Below are 19,819 nucleotides of genomic sequence, written 5' to 3'. Positions count from 1 at the left end.
AGACGATTAGCTTCTGCCAGAGCGCAGGGCTACTTGTCGTCCAGGCTGCAGAACGTATATCTCAAAGTTCCCTACAAACCAGCAGTATCTCCTCGAACAGTTCAATCGGTCTGGCGAAGCTTCCAGACAGTATAGGGGTCCTGCGATTCTTCCGACATAACACGGATAAAATAAACTATAGCGAGCCCCATCGGTGGAACCAATAGCAACTGAAAGTTTGAGCTGCAAGCATATCGCCATGCCAGGCAAAGGAGAGGAGATGCCCGGCAGCCACAAGAGCCCTGTAGCGTAGTATTGTCATATCCGAATATCGAAAAGATAATCACCTTTGCAATGAAGCCGATGAGATTCAAGTCTCCGATCCAAGCAATAATAGAAAAACAGAATGCAAAGCAAACCTCATCTTCTTGCTCGCGGATCTACTAGGCAACAAGAAATCCATCCAGGTCAGTCTATTATATTCATCTGCCTGACCCGGTTGAAAAGGAGAGAAAAATTGCAGAAATGGAGCTTGTCAAACCTCCATCATGCTGAACGCCGGTAGCATGAGTGAATGCCTTGCATGTCAACCGTTGACACCAGCATATAAAAAAAGCCATGATCTCCTAGTGCTCATTTGATGCCATCAACCTTGTAGCGTCCCCGGTCTCAGCCGCGACAAGGGTCTAGGTCGTGCAGTCTGGTCCGGCCTTACCGCCATTCTACGGGTGCAGGCCAGGAATGTGGATCCACTGCAACGTCAGAACGGCTCTTTTGTGAGCGGGTCAAGTGTATGCAGCGCCAGTAACCCCTTGATTTCCGGAGTTCGATCGACCCATCGTTTACCGCTTTTTGGTCCATCATGCATCTCCGACATAGCTCGGGCAAGGAACGAACGGGAAAGTACAAAATACAATCGGATTAGACCCGACGCCTCACTTGCGGTAGTAAATCTGGAAATGACAGGTTAGCTCGCGCCGTTTGCATGGCAGGTTCTGGGGTTGGTTGGTACAACCTTCTTGAACTGGAAATGTAGCTGTAGGATTCCCTAGAGGTACAACATGACGTGCGTTAGCGAACTGAACAAAGCGGCGTTCCCGAGCAAGCGTCACCCGACCGCTCTTCAATGAAACTGCGTGGGATCCACGTGCGGGGTACACCAGAAGGGTGAACCGAAAAAAGAAAATTCCTTGGGAGAGATACCTTGTCAAAACTGCTCTTGAAGCCTCTTTCTCTCTTAGCACTATAATCCCACTCTTTATCGACAATTCGAAATGCAATGTCTTCATAAGGCGGACCCGCAATGAACCGGATCAAACAGGTATCTTCTTCTCCGGCCGGAGCAAATGTTTGACCCCGCTTTCTGCCGTTTTCTCTTTCAATGCGGTAAGTAGGCGCTTTAGTTTTGTCGATGAGGTCAGGATAGAAAATATTAAATTTATATCCCTGAACAATCTTTGGCGGTGGGTTGTCATGGTCATAGTGTGTTTGATTGTACTTGTTCCACTCATAGCCCATCTGAACTCGATTGAAATAACGAGGTTTTCTTGGACGATGCTTGTCGGTCCATCCCGTCCGAGTGGAAACCACGTCTTCCTCGCCAGTGAAAATCTCCTCGTTTTCCCCGACACCACGCGCAACCTCGCGTTCATACAGGGCCCTTGTTGCTTGGGAGAAGTCTTCATTTGAAGTGTTTGCAAACCGAGCCAACTTCGCAGAATCATCTCCGACTCTACTTTCTGTGGCAGGCGCTAACTTTTCCGTTTGGCGTTGTTTCATTGGAACAAAGCCCAAAGTCAAAACCTTGCGCCTTTCTGCATTCTGGGCGATCCCATAAAGTCAATTTCAAGCCGCCGAACCAATAGTGTTGGAAAGAACTCACAACTTTCTTCAAAAATTCCTTTTCTTCGATCAGCTCCAACGCCTTGTCCTCCAATCGAAGCTTGAGCATTGGTTCCGGGTCTAGAGGTGCCGAATATTCAACGGTCGAAGGATTCGTAGATGATCCGGCGGCTGCTGTGGAACCCAATATGCCCTGCAGTTTACTTGCGATAGCTTTTGCCTCTTCCGCCTGTTGGTGCCGAAGCTTTTGTCGCCTATCCTCAATCACAGACTGATATACATTCCTGAGCTTTGCCTTTGCTTTCCAGACTCGTAGGGTTCGCAATAACTGCTCCCAATAATCATAGTCAATCGGTTCGTTTGACTGAATCTTCCAGTTAACTTGCCGTTCGAGGGTCTGCAGTTCGTCATATGTCTTGTTCGAGAAGGTACGATCGATATCAGAAGAGACTGAGCTTATAGCGCGCCCTTCTGGACCTCTACCGCTCAACTTTTGTCTGCGGTCGCCACAGATAATTTTCATACTCTACGTAAGGATCAGCAAGGAAGAAATGGAAACTTAGAAGATGAACCCACATTCCAGTATTCCCTATTGGCTCTGAGTTGCTCCAGTGAAGCGAATGCGTTGATGTCCTTCTCCAACTCTTCGAGTTGCTGAACGTCTAAACTATCAAATATTCCGTCGGGATTGACCACGGGCAGGTCCGAGTCGTCACCGTCGTCGTCGACGGGATCAGGTTCAACAACCCGTAACAACACAGCTAACCAATCAATCGGTTTCGGTCGGCCTTCTTTTACACGGATTTCTGCCTTTTTCTTGGCTTGACGCAACACAAATCGATCCTCATCCGCCACCCACGCTTCCTCCTGGGCGTCAGCAGACCGTTTAGCAGGGACTGTGCTTCGCTGACCGGGGCGTCCGGACTTCATCGCGCCGGATCCATCCATCTTTTGGCAGCCAGGTTAAAGCCTTCTGTTCAGAAATAGAGGGATACTCCGAACTTTCTACCAACTCAGACTCCCGCTCGCCTTGCGGATCGAACTGGTGAGATCTTGCTGGCAGGGGACCCTGAAGACGGGAGGTTACCCGGCGATGCGCGTCATTTGTGCATCTTTGGATCGTAGCGGCTGCCTTACCAAAATGCTCCTGATGAAGCTCTACAGAGTCGACACAAACAAACCTCCAAGCTGACTTGGAGTGAACTTAAAAAGGTTCAGAGGCGATGTCTTCACGGTGGACTATTTTACAAAATCTCTCAGCTTCGATCCCTCTTCCACCTTTACTTCTAAAGTGTAATTTTGAACCAGACTCCTACACAATACTTGTTTCTGATCTTCGCAATGTATGGTCTGAATCATTAGGTCGACGACAAATTATCAGGCGGGCTCTCAATAATGACACAAGTATTGACCCTAGCGAGGACCCCAGCCAGCTAAGGATCCTGCTTGAAAAGCTTCAAATACCTTTGACTGGTGCAGACAATGGGACTACATTGCGCTTGCTGCCTGCTTCTGCTGAAGGCGAGCTTATTGCGAAAGCAAAAATACCACTTCCTGAACCCTTGCGGCCTCTAGAATGGGAGTTTAACTTGGTATCAGCAAACGAGGCCTCTATTAAAGAAGCTCTTATATTGCCTCTGCTTGCCACAGTCTCTGCCCAAAGTCGTGAGCTTGACTTTTTAATTGGTCTCCTGAAAGAAAAGGATCATGTCATAGAACGCCTTGTCGATAAACTTGACGTCGCTGGGGTAGAGATCAATAGGGTATTCCCCGCGGCAATAGGCCTAAAAGCTGGCAAACGCGGTGCTTCTCGAGCAGAGCTGGCCAAATATGTCCGTGGAATGGGGGAGTTCGAGGAAGCCACATGGAAAAAAGACTTGGCCGAAGAAAATGAAGCTGAGAATACGGAGAAAGATCTTCTTGAAAAGACCTTCTCTACAGATGGACTAGAACTCCGAACAGTGCATCATATACCCAAGGTGACTTACTCTGATGGCTGGTGGCGTCATTTATCAAACAAAGACTACAAACTTTCAGAGCGAGGGACAAAATTCGATTCACCGAAATCGAAGACAAAGAGCGCACAATCTCCGGAGCAGTCAAACGACAGTGATGCTGAATTTCAAGTCTGTTCGATGCCTGATTATATTAGCTGATTTCTTTGAGACTAATGTTTTAATGCAGAGGCAAGAAACGCCACCGCGATTACGAGAACGTCCAGCGAAGGCTCGCGCTTCTCCTGCACCGTCATCTCCTGGCTCCGCGCAAAATTCAGTGCTCAAACAATCTGACCTTGATGATGAGACCACTGAGGATGACGATGATCTTGGTGGCCCATCAGCTCCCTTTCAGAGAGCGAGACTCCAGCGTACCCGAGTTACAAGAGAAAGATCGTCGGGGTGGGAGGATGAAGAGAGTCCTCAGCATCCCAGAACTAAGAAATCTGGTACGATTGGTCAGAAGTCTGATGATAAGAAGCATATGGAAAGCTCCAAACATAGAAGTCCATCACCATCCAAATCCAGAAACATGGATGATGAGTTGCAGACAGATCAAGGTAGCGAAACTGAAGGAGAGACCGAAGGCGAAGCTGAAGGTCTTCACTCTCCACGGCCAGCATCGCCACTGTCATCCCCTCACTCTCCGGCTGAGCAAAGCAAGGGCGAGTGGACGCCCTCATCTGCTAGAGGCTCTCCGGATATGCCGTCTGAAAGGCCGAAAGCAAGCCCACCTCGGCAGCGTTTAGGCACAATAGGAGGTCCTCGAAAGGCCGCCTCGCCTGAAGCTAAGTCTCCCAGCGCAAATTCGGATCAAGCCGTTGCACCACCGAGCAAACCAAGTCGTTCCAGGCTGGGTGTCATTGGGGGCAGAAGTAGACCAGCCGCAATATCTGATGCTCGATCGTCCAAGCATACTGAAGAGCTCGGCTCACCTACCTCGAGCCCACTACCTCCTTCTTCAACGGCAAAGACACAACAATTTACAGGTGGCAAAGAGCCGAGGGTCGGGAACGCGAAAAACAAACGTAGTCGTAGTCATAGTCCACCAGAAGCTCCTCCTGAAGAAGCGCCGGAAGAACGAGCAAATCGGCGGCGCGAAGAGCTGAGAAAACAGATGGAGGAGAGAGCAAAAGCTCCAGCGAAAAAGAAGCGCAAATTCTAAACATAAGTCGACTTGTCTGCATTGCTCTTCTGGACATCACTAGAACGTAAGCGGAACATTGGCAATGTTTTCGTCTCTTACTGGATCGAGATACCCTGTTTCTGCTAATGGCCTCATTCATTTCAAAATCACCCCCAAAGCACCCTTATATCCATTGATTATGTCACGCAATATCGATTTATGCGTACCCGGCAGGGGAAAAGGGATTTACTTGAGGCTTTTTATATGTCATCGCCTCAAACCCAGGATTGGACGAGCCTCTCATAATCTAGAAACTGGAATGCTAAAATCCAATTATCATAGCGAATATTAGGTCGAAATTATCAAATAAAGGGGTGTTCGACATTATGCTCGATTATGTCGTGTATGAAATTTTTTACTTTGGGTGGCGATAACGCGAGACCTTAGCAACAAAGTAAGCCATTCGCCGCACGACAGAAGGAAAAATATTGTAGTTATCGAGAATGACAAGGGAAACAAACCAAACACGCTACGCCAACGATAAAAAGGAGAAGCTAGAAGATGATTGGTGGGCGGAAAATGAATGAAGAACGCTGAAGCGAAACCAATGGGAAGATAGCTGGACTGGTATGCGATACAATGGGAGAAAATATGAAGGCGAAGCTGCTAATGTTTATGCTCATGTGCGCTAAGATCACGCTTGAAATCTCCATGATAATGGTCACACTCGTCAAGCAATACTCCTTCAGCAGGCAGCTTGCCTGTCCAGCTCACATTTTCACCAGCCGTGTCCAAGGTATTGTACAAGACGCCCTTGTCCTGCAGTTCCTTGGTGATAGGCTCCAGATCAAGGCCGAGATAGTCACGGATGAATTCTCCAACTTCAGTGTTCTCGTGGTTGCCGACCAAAGGCCGCGCGTGTTCGTGGCTCGAAGCATAGATATTCACATCGACAGCTGAGGGAATAGTCATGTTAGGCCTCGTTCAAGATCCTTAAAAAAAAGACAGTGTATGGAATATATAAATGGGCGGGCAGTGTCGGAGGCAAGGAGTCTGAAAGGGGCAAGAGGGAATAGGAAAGCGCCTACCAGAATGGCCATGAGTGGTCCAGCCAATTTGGGCTCTTCGGCTGATGATGTCGGCAAAAATATAATCTGAACTCGTCGGATGCGCAATCAATGACTCGACCTCACTGTCGCTGGCATCGTGAACGCCGAACCCATCCTTGAGCAGGCCGAGAATGTGAGATTTAAGGTCACCACGAGCAATCACGTCCTTTGACGCTACGTAGCTGCGAAGGTCCTTTGCAAGATACTCTGACGAATGGGAGGCATTTGCAAGCACACCAGGATACCATAGGTATTCAGGGTACGTCTCGTGTAACTCTACTCCATAATTAGTTTCGAATGATTGAGGCAAGCATGGAGCATGGAGCGGTTTGCAACTTACGTCTTGCGGTAGCGAGTCCGCCAGTCTCATGGTCGCTAGTGCTAACAACAACGCCCTCGACACCATCTTCCAGGAACTCCAAGACACTGGTGAACGCTTTGTCATAAGCAAGCACTTCGTGGACCTGGGCAGCTGGATCGTTGCCATGGCCAGCATGGTCGATTCGGCTTCCCTCAATCATGAGGAAAAATCCTTTCTCGCTATCTCTCGTGGCATCACTCAGCGCCTTCAGAGCTGTGCGTGCCATCTCATCAAGGGACGGGTAGATATCATCCTGAGTACGGCGATCGATTTCGTAAGGGATGTCAGTATCAGCGAAGAGTCCAAGCAGAGGAAGCTTCACTGAGCTGCCAAGGTTCAAGCCATCAAAGCCTGTGCGATCGGAAACATAGTTGAAGCCGTTTTCCTTAGCCATCTCGACGACATCCTTGCCATCTTTCCTGCACGAACCGTCGGTGGTGTTTGGCAAGAAATGACACCGTCCACCACCGAGCATCAAATCGACCATTCTTCCCAAAGGATAGTACCCGACTTCTTGTTCAGCAATACGGTCTTCTTCGCCACGCATGTTGACGTGAGCGGCGAAGCATGCCGGTGTCGCATCTGTCAGCCTCGTAGTGACCACCAACCCAGTCATATAGCCTGCTCTCTTTGCGGCCTCTAGCACAGTACCACATGGTGAATGGTCAGGTAATATTGAGATAGCGCCGTTATAGCTCTTCAGGCCGCAAGAGAATGCCGTGGCTCCGGCAGCAGAATCGGTGACAAGACTTGAACTTGATCTTGTCCGGGAGCTGCCAATGAGGTGTTGGTCGAGCATGAGAATGTCGTCGATGGGCAAACCCGATTCGTATTGTCGAAATGATCTGGTCATAGAGAGACTTGTTGGACCCATGCCGTCAGAGACCATGAATATCATGTTCCTCTTCCCACTAGGTTTCGGACCAGCGCTCGGTCGATGGTGTGAGGCTTGCTCATGTTGGTACACGACAGCTAAGATGATCACCACCGCCGTCGCTAGAAGAGCCCAGGCAAAAAGACCAACCTCTCTCCAGACAGCCCATCGTGACTTGGGTCCATTTCTGCGTTCGGTACGTTCTCCGGTGAGGAGAGCGTCCTCTTCAGCAATGTCACGGTCGTCAGAGTGCTGGCTTGAAGGCCGGTCTGCAGCTAGAAGAGGCTGCTCGGAAGGCGCCATAGCGCTATTCGGGCGACTCTGGAGCCGTCTATTCTGAATATCAAGAAAGTAGTATGATTGAAGGCCTCAGAACCTATGAGATGAGATCATACGAAAGGACTGCATACAGTGCTTCAGTGACAGCAATCGCGGCCAGTGGAAGGCCTGAAAGACTGAGCTAGGTGGAGACGTCGGAGCTCCCCCAGTTCGCTTCGGGAATGGATGCAAGTCAGGTCGAGTCTTGTCACACTACGTCAAGATAAGCTGCACAGGTACATAATACGGCCCCATGATAAACCACCAAGGTGATCGTCTTCGCGGTCTCCAATCATATCGAGACTCACTACAGATACTTGCCCGTCTGAGCTTTTCGTCTGTTGCACAAAGTATATATATAATGAGCAGTATAGACATCTTTTCTTTTGAAATGTAAGGTACGTTCAGTTAAGCCGTGATATTTGCGCATTCTCATCTACGTACGGTCCTCCCCATACCATGAAAACGCACCGTACTGTAAATCTTTAATGCTCATGTAGTTCGAGACTTGGGCTGCTGGACGAATTTAGGCATCAAAGCAAAAATACAAGATACGGAGATATCAGCATGGCTCCTTCCAACCTAGAGGGATGAGCGCTGCTGCAACATTGCCAACTCCTCGTTCTGTTGCGAGCAAATTAAATTGAGCAGCAGCATTCCGAGTATCTTGGATTTCAACCCTAATGCCGAGCGACTGAATAAAGCTTTTCGTCTCGGGAGTTATTGGTCGCATCGTAGCACCCAAACCCAAAATTAGGAGATCTATCAAATGTTTGTGGGGCATCAGTCTTCGTGAAAATTTCTGAGGAGGAGAAGGTAGAAATTGCTATGGTTGTGCTACGTGTTCGCAACATACCTGGCTTCGGCCAAATCAAATCTAAAATCCCCCACGCGCTTTTAGAAGCATGCCATTGCCCTTTACGATTTATGAGACTACCTCTTCTCTCACCATCGGTGCCATCGTTCGCTTCCCATGGTCTCCAAACAAACGCCTCTCCTGCGACCAACATACAGCCACTTCCGCCGGTGATCTTCAATCCACTGCTAAGGTGGAACCCATCGTCGAGACAAGCATCGATAGCTGTAGCGGGGGCGTTCGTACCCGCTAGAACATCAAGTCTTGCAAAGTCCGTTTGAGTATCCTCCTGCGATTGAGGCCCGCGGTAAGTACTTCGAGGCTTGGGAGAAGTGCGAGCTAATGACGTTGTGTCGTGGTATGGCCTCCTTTGTTGCATTGGCTTAGAAATTGCATTGTCGCTATGTCGCTGCGGCGGTGCGCCAAGCCTGCATATAGCTCCCTGACTGCTTAACGATCTTGGGTGGAAATGAAGTTTCGAGGAAATGACATTGTGAGAAATCCGAGCAAGCTGCTTGCATGCTGGGCTCATTGTTGGGATCGCCTGTACAAATATAACAGGTCAGAGTTGTTACAATTGGCGTACGTCCAGTAATTAACAGCGGCAAAACTGGGGAAATACCTATATATATAATTGTACGAGATTATTTATTAATGAAGAAATTTTGAGCTTCTTCCCCATTTCAGGACTCTGCCTTTGAGGGAAAAGATGAACGTCATTATATTTGTTGCGCTTGGGATTGGTTCAGCTTCCCGGTACAACATTCATACCTCGGATGCGGAAATAACATGTCACTAGGTAGTGACTCGCCTCGCAGCGGACATGAGGGCCTTACATGTAACTCTATTACGAACAATCTAGAGAGGTCTAGTGATGGCATGAGAGCTGTGGCTAAATAAAGCCCGTTGCACATATTCCCAACATGGAAAATTTGAGTAAATGTTTTATACTTTAGAGATACCCTTTGAACATGATTATTACTGCCTTGAGGTACTCACATCATCGCATCATCGCATCATCGCATCATCGCATCATCGCATCATCGCATCATCGCACAATCGCATTCTAGCATTCATCTTAGCCATAAGCCACGTCTCCACGCAACTTTTTCATCAAGTCCAAAGCACGACATTGATTCCAACCCGTTTAGTGATTATGATTTTGGTCAAAAAATGCATCACGAAAGTTACTTTCCGGCTGACTCGGCGATCTGAAATGGCATTGAAGATGAATTTCCCTTAGTAAAGAGGATCTCGGACAGGGCGACGTTGTCGATCTCATCACATATTTACTTTGCCCCGTCGACACGAAGGTTCAATGGCCCGCAAGTCGAAGCAAATCATATCCTGCAAAATGGGCGAGTATCGACGTTGGGTGAAGGGATCAAAAGATTATTCAGAGTTCAAGAAGCCAACATCAATCGAGCGGCACAGACGCGTTCCAGAGACAGCAGATTTGATTGTTTTCCGGTGCTAACAAAGACTGAAACTCTAGTCACAGCCCGCGAGTCATGTCGACCCATTGACACCCAAGACAATTGCAACGCCCCAAATCCCACTACTTAATTTAGCGCTTCTTCTGTTGCGACTCCTTGAGCACCTGTTGAGTTAAATTGACGTTAGTATACCTGCAGAGAGGGCCTTGGTTCCCAGCATGGGAATGCATAGCCTGCATACCTTCTTGACAATCTTCTGCTCCTCGATAAGGAAGGCACGGACGACACGGTCCTTCACGCAGTTGGCGCATCTTGAGCCACCATAGGCGCGCTGGACGGTCTTCTTGGGGCGAGAGACGGTAGCGTACTCGCGGGGCCGGAGAGAGGGAACCTAATAAGAGGTCCGTGTCAGCGAGCTATTCCGACGTTTTCCAAAAGCGAGGTATGTAGACAAAGTCGAGCGACGGTCTCTGTGCTGTATTGGTCGTGTCTATCGAATTGTCCAGAATGTCCCATCTCCAATCCAGTAATTCCACCCGTCGTATCGCATATGTCCTTCAGTTGAACTCCTCCGGCGTAATTCCTCAAACGACACGTGCTGTCCAGACACAAATGACCGATGTTCTCCTTTGCCTAACCCTCCAAAAAGAAATCCTTCACTTACACCCGGCAGCTTGATACCGCAGTCACCGCATTTCGGCGCGGAGGGCTTCTTCTTGATGTGAAGATACCGGAGCTTTCCACCAGGGGTCTTGATGACGCGGACCTTGTTGGACCGGGTGTTGTATCTGAAAATTTCCACCACATTAGTACGGGAGACTTTCGATAATCGAGCATTCGAGATAATCGCGATCGTCCAAGGGTAACTTACGCCTGCCTGCGGCGCTATTTCAAGAATAAATCGTCAGCATCGATAATACTAATATCTCATATTCAGACAAACGTACGTAGGTCAATCTAGTGGAAGCCATTTTGCCGTTTCCTAGGTATCCGCCGCAATCGTTGGTCGTGCTGTCGTTTCGTTGTTCGACCTTCGAATTTCCTCGCTTGGCTGTGTGGAAAAGTGGGCTTCAACCCTGAGGCTCAAATCATGTGATTTAAAACAACGCTATTCCTCTCTTGGAAATCTGACGCCAAGAAATCTGATCAGGTATCGCGGTACCTCTGAGCTCGATCAGAGAAACGCCACTTGAGGCAAGAATCTACAAACTCCATCATCGCAATTGGAGTGAGCGCGGCTTTTCATCACGAACGCCTGGGTGGCTAGATCCACTGTACTCCTTTCTCTGTTCTTTCCTTCGTTAGCCTTCGACATCCTTCGTTGGACTGCTTGGAGGCAGAGGTGAGAGAAAGAGCAGCCCAGGGCGTCCTGTCGCCCCAATCGATATCCTCTGGCGTTCGTGTTTTTCCACCCGGATCGACATCATGTCCAATCTCCCACCGCCTCCCCCAGGATGGGGCGCGTCAGTCCCTCCCTCGATGCCACTCGCACCGCCTCCGCCGGGTTATCGCCCGCCAGCTGATCCTCAGATCGCCAAGTTTGCGCAAAAGAAAAAGGAATGGTTGCGGACTCAAAGGAATCGGTTTGGAGAGAAGCGAAAGGGGGGATTTGTTGAGACACAGAAGGCCGATATGCCACCGGAACACTTGCGCAAAATTGTCAAGGACATTGGCGATGTTTCACAGAAAAAGTTCAGCAGTGATAAGCGGAGCTATCTTGGAGCATTAAAGTTCATGCCTCATGCTGTTCTGAAACTGCTTGAGAATATGCCAATGCCGTGGGAGTCTGCGAGAGAGGTCAAGGTCCTTTATCATGTAAACGGTTGCTTGACGCTAGTCAACGAAATACCTCGAGTTATCGAACCTGTATTCCACGCCCAGTGGGCCACCATGTGGGTGTGTATGCGACGAGAAAAGAGCGACCGGAGGCATTTTAAACGTATGCGATTCCCACCATTCGATGACGAGGAACCTCCTCTATCCTGGTCAGAGAACATTGAGGACGTGGAACCATTGGAACCGATTCAGATGGAGTTGGACGAAAGCGAAGATAGCCCAGTCTACGAATGGTTCTACGACCATCGACCGTTGTTGGACACCCCACACGTCAATGGCCCGAGCTATAAGACCTGGAATCTTACGCTACCTCAAATGGCTACATTGTATCGCCTCAGTCACCAGCTGCTGAGTGATGTGGTTGATGAGAATTATTTTCACATGTTCGATTTAAACAGCTTTTTGACTGCAAAGGCTCTTAACGTGGCCATTCCTGGCGGTCCACGGTTTGAACCGCTTTACAAGGACGTGGACCCTAATGACGAAGACTTCGGGGAGTTCAATGCTATCGACCGCATCATTTTCCGTGCTCCGATCCGAACCGAGTATCGAGTATCATTCCCGTACCTCTACAACTCACTCCCTCGAAGTGTAAAGCTGTCTTGGTACTCTCACCCACAAATCGTCTACGTCCGTGCCGAGGATCCTAATCTCCCTGCATTTTACTTTGATCCGGTCATCAACCCGATCTCGTCTCGATCGGTAGCTCCGAAGAACATCACTACCAGCCATGAAGATGAGATATTCGGGTACGGAAATGATGAGGATGACGAGTTTGTTCTGCCTGCTGATGTGGAACCCTTCCTGGGTGATCAAGAATTGTACACCGAGGATACTGCCTCAGCTATAGCGTTGTGGTGGGCTCCTTTCCCATTCGATAGGCGATCAGGCCGTATGGTTCGTGCACAGGATGTGCCGCTCGTGAAGCAATGGTATCTAGAGCATGTTCCACAAGGGCAACCTGTGAAGGTGCGAGTCTCGTACCAAAAGCTTCTTAAAACATACGTGTTGAATGAACTCCATAAGCGGCCGCCCAAATCTCAAAGCAAGCAGAATCTCCTCAGATCTCTTAAGGGCACAAAGTTTTTCCAGCAAACTACGATTGACTGGGTCGAAGCCGGCCTTCAAGTTTGTCGACAAGGCTTTAATATGCTTAACCTTCTCATTCATCGGAAAAATCTGACGTACTTGCATCTCGACTATAACTTCAACCTCAAGCCCGTTAAGACTTTGACGACCAAGGAGCGTAAGAAGTCTCGATTTGGAAACGCTTTCCATCTTATGCGGGAAATTCTTCGTCTTACGAAGTTGATTGTCGATGCACAAGTCCAATACCGGCTTGGAAACATTGATGCCTTCCAACTTGCAGACGGTATCCTTTATGCTTTTAACCATGTTGGTCAATTGACGGGCATGTACCGGTACAAGTACAAATTAATGCATCAAATTCGATCCTGCAAGGATCTGAAACATCTGATCTATTATCGTTTTAACTCTGGCCCTGTTGGGAAAGGTCCGGGATGTGGTTTCTGGGCCCCAGCATGGAGAGTATGGCTCTTTTTCTTGAGAGGTATCATTCCCCTTCTTGAGCGTTGGCTCGGAAACCTCTTGTCTCGTCAATTTGAAGGACGTCACAGCAAGGGTGTTGCGAAGACGGTGACCAAGCAAAGAGTCGAATCGCATTTTGATCTTGAACTTCGCGCGTCTGTCATGGCCGATCTTATGGACATGATGCCTGAAGGCATCAAGCAGAGTAAAGTCAACACCGTTCTTCAGCATTTGTCGGAAGCTTGGCGATGCTGGAAGAGTAATATTCCATGGAAAGTTCCTGGTCTCCCTGCGCCCATTGAAAACATTATCCTTCGGTACGTCAAGAGCAAGGCGGACTGGTGGGTCTCTGTTGCCCACTACAACCGTGAGCGTATAAGGAGAGGTGCCACAGTCGACAAGACTGTTGCGAAGAAGAACTTGGGTAGACTTACTCGCCTTTGGCTGAAGGCCGAACAAGAAAGACAGCACAACTATATGAAGGACGGCCCATACGTTTCTTCTGAAGAAGCGGTCGCGATTTACACTACCACTGTCCATTGGCTAGAGTCCCGGAAGTTTTCGCCGATCCCTTTCCCCAGTGTATCGTACAAGCACGATACCAAGATTCTTATCCTTGCTCTTGAGAGGCTGCGTGAGGCTTACTCGGTCAAAGGCCGATTGAACCAAAGTCAGCGAGAGGAGCTCGCTCTTATCGAACAAGCCTACGACTCTCCCGGTACAACTCTTGCTAGGATCAAGCGGTTCCTTCTCACCCAACGTGCGTTCAAAGAAGTTGGCATTGACATGAATGACAACTACAGCACCATCAATCCCGTTTACGATATCGAACCAGTCGAGAAAATCACAGATGCGTACTTGGATCAATATCTATGGTACCAGGCTGACCAACGCCATCTTTTCCCGGCATGGATCAAGCCTTCGGATTCGGAAGTGCCGCCTTTACTGGTCTACAAATGGGCTCAAGGGATCAATAACTTGGACAGAGTCTGGGAGACTGCTGACGGGGAATGCAACGTCATGATCGAGACTGAGCTTTCTAAAGTCTATGAGAAGATCGATCTGACCCTGTTAAACCGTCTTCTGCGTCTTATTATGGACCATAATTTGGCAGATTATATCACCTCTAAGAATAACGTGCAGCTCAATTACAAGGACATGAACCATACCAACAGCTATGGTATGATTCGCGGTTTGCAGTTCTCTGCATTCGTATTTCAATACTATGGCCTTGTTATTGACCTTCTTCTGCTCGGATTGCAACGAGCTAGTGAGATTGCCGGACCGCCGCAGAGTCCCAACGATTTCTTGCAATTTAGGGATCGCGCTACGGAAACCAGACACCCAATTCGACTTTATTCCCGATACATTGATCGTATTTGGGTGTTTTTCCGATTCACTGCTGACGAGTCCCGGGACTTGATACAGCGATTTTTGACCGAGCAGCCCGACCCCAACTTTGAAAATGTCATCGGCTACCGCAACAAGAAATGCTGGCCTCGTGATTCAAGGATGAGGCTGATGAGGCATGATGTTAACCTTGGCCGTGCTGTCTTCTGGGATCTCAAGAATAGGCTGCCTAGATCAGTCACCACGATTGAGTGGGATGATACTTTCTCCAGCGTCTACAGCAAGGACAACCCGAACTTGCTCTACTCCATGAGTGGTTTTGAGGTCCGCATCCTACCTAAGATTCGAAACCTTAATGAAGAGTTCCCGGTCAAGGACAGCGTCTGGTCTTTAGTCGACAACGCGACCAAAGAACGCACTGCCCATGCCTTTTTGCAGGTCACTGAGGAAGATATTCAAAAGTTTAATAACCGCATTCGGCAGATTCTTATGTCCTCTGGCTCGACAACTTTCACAAAGATTGCCAACAAATGGAACACTGCACTCATTGCTCTATTCACCTATTATCGCGAAGCAGCTATATCGACCGTTAATCTGCTTGACACAATTGTCAAGTGTGAAACCAAGATCCAGACAAGAGTGAAGATCGGCTTGAACTCCAAGATGCCGTCTCGTTTCCCGCCAGCAGTCTTCTACACACCGAAGGAGCTTGGTGGTCTTGGTATGATTTCGGGCTCTCACATCCTTATCCCGACCAGCGATAAACGTTGGTCTAAGCAAACCGACACTGGCGTAACGCACTACCGTGCCGGTATGTCGCACGATGAAGAGACGCTCATCCCCAATATCTTCCGCTACATCATCCCATGGGAGGCTGAATTTATCGACTCACAGCGCGTGTGGACTGAGTATTCTCAGAAGCGCCAGGAAGCGAATCAGCAGAACCGTAGATTGACCCTTGAGGATCTAGAAGATAGCTGGGACCGTGGATTGCCTCGTATCAATACACTCTTTCAGAAGGACCGGAGTACCCTCAGCTTCGACAAGGGTTTCCGGACCAGAACCGAATTCAAGACGTATCAGTTAATGAAGAGCAACCCATTTTGGTGGACAAGTCAACGACATGACGGCAAGCTTTGGAATCTGAACGCTTACCGTACGGACGTTATTCAAGCCCTTGGCGGTGTTGAAACTATTCTTGAACATACTTTATTCAAGGCCACGGCTTTCCCCTCGTGGGAAGGATTATTCTGGGAGAAAGCTTGTCTCGCCAAGGGAACACAGCTTCTGCGTCACAATGGCACCAAAGTCGCGGTAGAAGACGTCAAGGAAGGGGACCTACTTCTGGGCCCAGACGGTGGGCATCGTCGCGCCTTCAACATCGTCAACGGCAAAGACCGCCTTTATCGCATCAAAATCGGCGCCCTTATGGAGGATCTCGTGGTCACGCCAAACCATATCTTGGTCCTCTATCGGGAAAAGAATGCTCGAAAAAATAACGAGGAAAAGAGTAAGGATTACAATGAGGCGAATCTCGATGGTGAAGTGTCCGAAACCGAGAAGTTTGAGACTGTCGAGATGACAGCCGCAGAGTTCGCTGCCCTTGACGAGAAGGAAAGGGGCAAGCATCTGCTCTTCAGGTCCCCAGTCTTCGAACTGCCCGAGCAGGCCGTGTCAGCAAACCCTCACGCCAACAGCTTCACCGTCAAGGATATCTCCCTTGAATTGGAGGCAACGGAATGGGCTGGTTTCCGGGTGGATCAAGACCAGCTTTATTTGCGGCACGACCATCTCGTGCTGCATAACAGTGGTTTTGAGGAATCAATGAAGTTTAAGAAGTTAACCAATGCTCAGCGCTCGGGTCTTAATCAGATTCCAAATCGTCGATTCACTCTTTGGTGGTCTCCGACTATCAATCGAGCAAACGTTTACGTTGGTTTCCAAGTGCAACTCGATCTAACGGGCATTTTCTTGCACGGAAAGATTCCTACCCTTAAGATTTCCTTGATCCAAATTTTCCGAGCTCACTTGTGGCAAAAGATTCATGAGTCAGTTGTTATGGATCTTTGCCAAGTCTTCGATCAGGAACTCGAGTCGTTGGGTATTGAGACGGTGCAGAAAGAGACAATCCATCCGAGAAAGTCTTACAAGATGAACAGCTCCTGTGCCGACATCCTTCTTTTCGCTAGTCACAAGTGGAACGTAACGCGTCCCTCCATCCTCTTTGATACTAAGGACACGATTGAGGCCACTACTACCAACAAGTTCTGGATAGATGTGCAGCTGCGATACGGTGATTATGATTCTCACGACATCGAGCGTTATGTCCGTGCCAAATATCTCGACTACACAACGGACAGCATGAGCATCTATCCGTCGGCAACCGGTCTCATGATCGCGATCGATCTCGCATATAACCTGTACTCGGCTTATGGACAGTACTTCCCCGGCTTGAAGACGCTTGTTCAGCAAGCTATGGCGAAAATTATGAAAGCGAATCCGGCACTTTATGTCCTTCGGGAGCGAATCAGGAAGGGTTTACAGCTCTACGCTTCTGAAAGCAACCAGGAATTTCTGAACTCGCAGAATTATTCGGAACTCTTCAGCAACCAGATCCAGCTGTTCATTGATGATACCAACGTCTATCGAGTTACCATCCATAAGACGTTTGAAGGTAACCTAACTACGAAGCCGATCAACGGTGCCATTTTTATCTTCAACCCTAGAACAGGTCAATTGTTCCTTAAGATCATTCATACCAGTGTGTGGGCTGGACAGAAGCGTCTCGGTCAGTTAGCAAAATGGAAAACAGCTGAAGAGGTTGCCGCCCTCATTCGATCATTGCCCGTCGAGGAGCAGCCGAAGCAGCTCATTGTCACTCGAAAGGGTCTCCTGGATCCCCTCGAAGTGCACTTGCTCGACTTTCCCAATATCTCTATTCGGGCTTCGGAACTGCAATTGCCATTCCAAGCCGCAATGAAGGTTGAAAAGCTTGGCGACATGATCCTTCGTGCTACGGAGCCGCAGATGGTTCTTTTCAACCTGTACGATGAATGGCTGAAGACCATTTCCTCGTACACTGCATTTTCTCGTTTGATCCTCATCCTTCGAGCATTGCATGTCAACCAGGACAAAACCAAACTGCTTCTACGCCCCGACAAGACCATCATCACTAAGGAGCACCACATTTGGCCTTCACTCTCTGATGAAGACTGGATCAAGGTTGAAGTGCAGCTGCGCGACCTAATTTTGAACGACTATGGAAAGAAAAACAATGTCAACACATCCAGCTTGACCAGCAGTGAAGTCCGCGATATCATTCTCGGTATGGAGATTAGCGCTCCATCCATGCAGCGTCAACAGGCTGCCGAGATTGAGAAACAGCAGCAAGAACAGCAGCAACTCACGGCCGTCACTACGAAGACGCAGAATGTTCGCGGAGAAGAGATTGTTGTCACTACCACTTCGCAATACGAACAACAGACTTTTGCCTCCAAGACCGAGTGGCGAACTCGAGCTATCGCAACTTCTAACCTCCGCACTCGTGCCAACAACATATACATCTCATCCGATGACATCCGCGAAGATGACCACTACACGTACATTATGCCCAAGAATATCCTCAAGAAGTTCATTGCCATTGCCGATCTACGCGTCCAAGTCGCAGGCTACTTGTATGGCTCTTCGCCTCCGGACAACGACCAGGTCAAGGAGGTCCGTACCATTGTCATGATCCCTCAAGTGGGTAACACTCGCGATGTGCAGCTTCCTCACCAGCTACCTCAACACGAGTATCTATCTACGATGGAGCCCCTTGGTGTCATCCACACTGTTTCTGGTAATGAGCTGCCTTACATGAGCGCGATGGATGTCACTCAGCATGCTCGTCTCATGAATTCTCACGCTTCATGGGACAAGAAGACTGTAACCATGACCGTCTCATTTACCCCAGGCTCAGTATCACTCGCTGCTTGGGCGCTTAATCCCCAAGGCTACAAGTGGGGCGCTGAGAACAAGGACACTAGCTCCGACCAACCGCAGGGCTTCTCCACTGCCTTCGGCGACAAGTGTCAACTGCTTCTCAGTGACAAAATTAGAGGATATTTCCTCGTTCCTGACAACAATGTCTGGAATTACAGCTTTATGGGCAGCAGTTTTGGCTCTGTCGAGAAGAAGCCAGTCTATGTCAAGATGGATACGCCATTGGTGAGTTTTCCTCTGAATCTTTCCCCTTGCTTCGTAAATATTCCCCATCCCTCATTTTCCGTAATCTACTTAAATCGCTTGCCATGACTATCTTGCTGACTGAGCTTTCTTCACTATAGCGCTTCTACGACGACCAGCACCGCCCTCTGCACTTCCAGAACTTTGCTGAGCTCGAGGATATCTGGGTTGACCGGTCTGACAATTTTGAGTGATCGATTTGATTTGTTCGGCATGCTTTGTTCGAAGATATTGTTCTCAGTTTCTTGATATACATACATCAAACGGATGAGTTTCTGGTAGGCATGTTGCATATTTGTACGATTAAAATTTCTGCTTGCAGTGTGGCGTTTTCTGATCATTTTGTGGGCGACCCTTGGCACTCGCATGTTTCGAACGCACTTGTATTTTTATCTAATATTGCAAAAGAATTCATTCCTTTTAGCACAGTTCACATAAGGCTTCGTACCGAATGACATCTTTGCCGGATGATCCGTTTCTAGGGTGTGGTAGCTACACAGTGGTATTGAGATATTAAACATTTCATACTTGATCGATACGGATAGATACGCAGAAGGGGTATTCAAACATGCCTACGTATTATTTAATCTATCTTTTTTAGCGTAGAGATGTGAATGAGAACAGATGACGACCTAAAAGTATTTTTAGGGTGATCTGGTGCAGGGTCGTAATATGCGATTAAGGTTCCCGGATCTACTTTGGATTTCAAATCAGGTGGGGCTTGTACTGTCTGTTACCTTCGCTGGTCACTTTCACTTTCGTCACAATTGAGGACTACTTCATGCGATTGTGTTTTCTATTGCACTCAGGTCGTAAGTTGGAAGGGCCAGCAAAGCGCATAATGGCGAACAGAGACTCGATTGACGTAGCTGACGGAGTACTTGCCCTCTACTTCCACGACTCAATTTTTCTTCCTTTTCCCTCTTATTCCTTTCAGGCATTTTTGGGTGGGAATTGCGGTAG

At 48.5% G+C, this 19,819-nt stretch overlaps 6 protein-coding genes across 6 annotated transcripts; 2 read left to right on the top strand and 4 right to left on the bottom strand.

Annotated features, from left to right (window-relative positions):
• Nucleotides 1–577: 577 nt before the first annotated feature.
• Nucleotides 578–2,857, bottom strand: L228DRAFT_97486 (hypothetical protein). The gene is made up of 5 exons (XM_018337028.1): nt 2,398–2,857; nt 1,862–2,347; nt 1,183–1,800; nt 995–1,027; nt 578–932 (listed from the first exon to the last, which is right to left on the bottom strand). Exons 1-5 carry the CDS (start codon nt 2,767–2,769, stop codon nt 915–917), a joined length of 1,527 nt encoding a protein of 508 aa, XP_018190021.1. The 5' UTR covers nt 2,770–2,857; the 3' UTR covers nt 578–914.
• A 102-nt stretch (nt 2,858–2,959) lies between these two features.
• On the top strand, nt 2,960–5,324 carry L228DRAFT_245406 (XLF-domain-containing protein). The gene is made up of 2 exons (XM_018332150.1): nt 2,960–3,947; nt 4,006–5,324. Exons 1-2 carry the CDS (start codon nt 3,045–3,047, stop codon nt 4,981–4,983), a joined length of 1,881 nt encoding a protein of 626 aa, XP_018190020.1. The 5' UTR covers nt 2,960–3,044; the 3' UTR covers nt 4,984–5,324.
• L228DRAFT_245405 (alkaline phosphatase-like protein) lies at nt 5,168–7,733 on the bottom strand. Its single transcript, XM_018332149.1, has 3 exons — nt 6,394–7,733; nt 6,033–6,329; nt 5,168–5,900 (listed from the first exon to the last, which is right to left on the bottom strand). The coding sequence occupies exons 1-3, from the start codon at nt 7,589–7,591 to the stop codon at nt 5,611–5,613; spliced, it is 1,785 nt and encodes a 594-aa protein (XP_018190019.1). The 5' UTR covers nt 7,592–7,733; the 3' UTR covers nt 5,168–5,610.
• A 236-nt stretch (nt 7,734–7,969) lies between these two features.
• Nucleotides 7,970–9,188, bottom strand: L228DRAFT_281533 (hypothetical protein). Its single transcript, XM_018335895.1, has 3 exons — nt 9,085–9,188; nt 8,463–9,006; nt 7,970–8,368 (listed from the first exon to the last, which is right to left on the bottom strand). Exons 2-3 carry the CDS (start codon nt 8,992–8,994, stop codon nt 8,169–8,171), a joined length of 732 nt encoding a protein of 243 aa, XP_018190018.1. The 5' UTR covers nt 8,995–9,006; nt 9,085–9,188; the 3' UTR covers nt 7,970–8,168.
• A 738-nt stretch (nt 9,189–9,926) lies between these two features.
• On the bottom strand, nt 9,927–10,885 carry L228DRAFT_245403 (60S ribosomal protein L34). Its single transcript, XM_018332148.1, has 5 exons — nt 10,846–10,885; nt 10,770–10,783; nt 10,563–10,686; nt 10,140–10,289; nt 9,927–10,062 (listed from the first exon to the last, which is right to left on the bottom strand). Exons 1-5 carry the CDS (start codon nt 10,867–10,869, stop codon nt 10,030–10,032), a joined length of 345 nt encoding a protein of 114 aa, XP_018190017.1. The 5' UTR covers nt 10,870–10,885; the 3' UTR covers nt 9,927–10,029.
• Nucleotides 10,886–11,095: 210 nt separating this feature from the next.
• On the top strand, nt 11,096–19,409 carry L228DRAFT_281531 (putative pre-mRNA processing splicing factor). The gene is made up of 2 exons (XM_018335894.1): nt 11,096–18,838; nt 18,958–19,409. The coding sequence occupies exons 1-2, from the start codon at nt 11,324–11,326 to the stop codon at nt 19,048–19,050; spliced, it is 7,608 nt and encodes a 2,535-aa protein (XP_018190016.1). The 5' UTR covers nt 11,096–11,323; the 3' UTR covers nt 19,051–19,409.
• Nucleotides 19,410–19,819: the final 410 nt, after the last annotated feature.

Source organism: Xylona heveae (assembly GCF_001619985.1).
Source record: "Xylona heveae TC161 unplaced genomic scaffold L228scaffold_3, whole genome shotgun sequence".
In the NCBI taxonomy this organism is placed as follows: domain Eukaryota; kingdom Fungi; phylum Ascomycota; class Xylonomycetes; order Xylonales; family Xylonaceae; genus Xylona; species Xylona heveae.
This window is presented reverse-complemented; position numbering and strand designations above follow the sequence as displayed.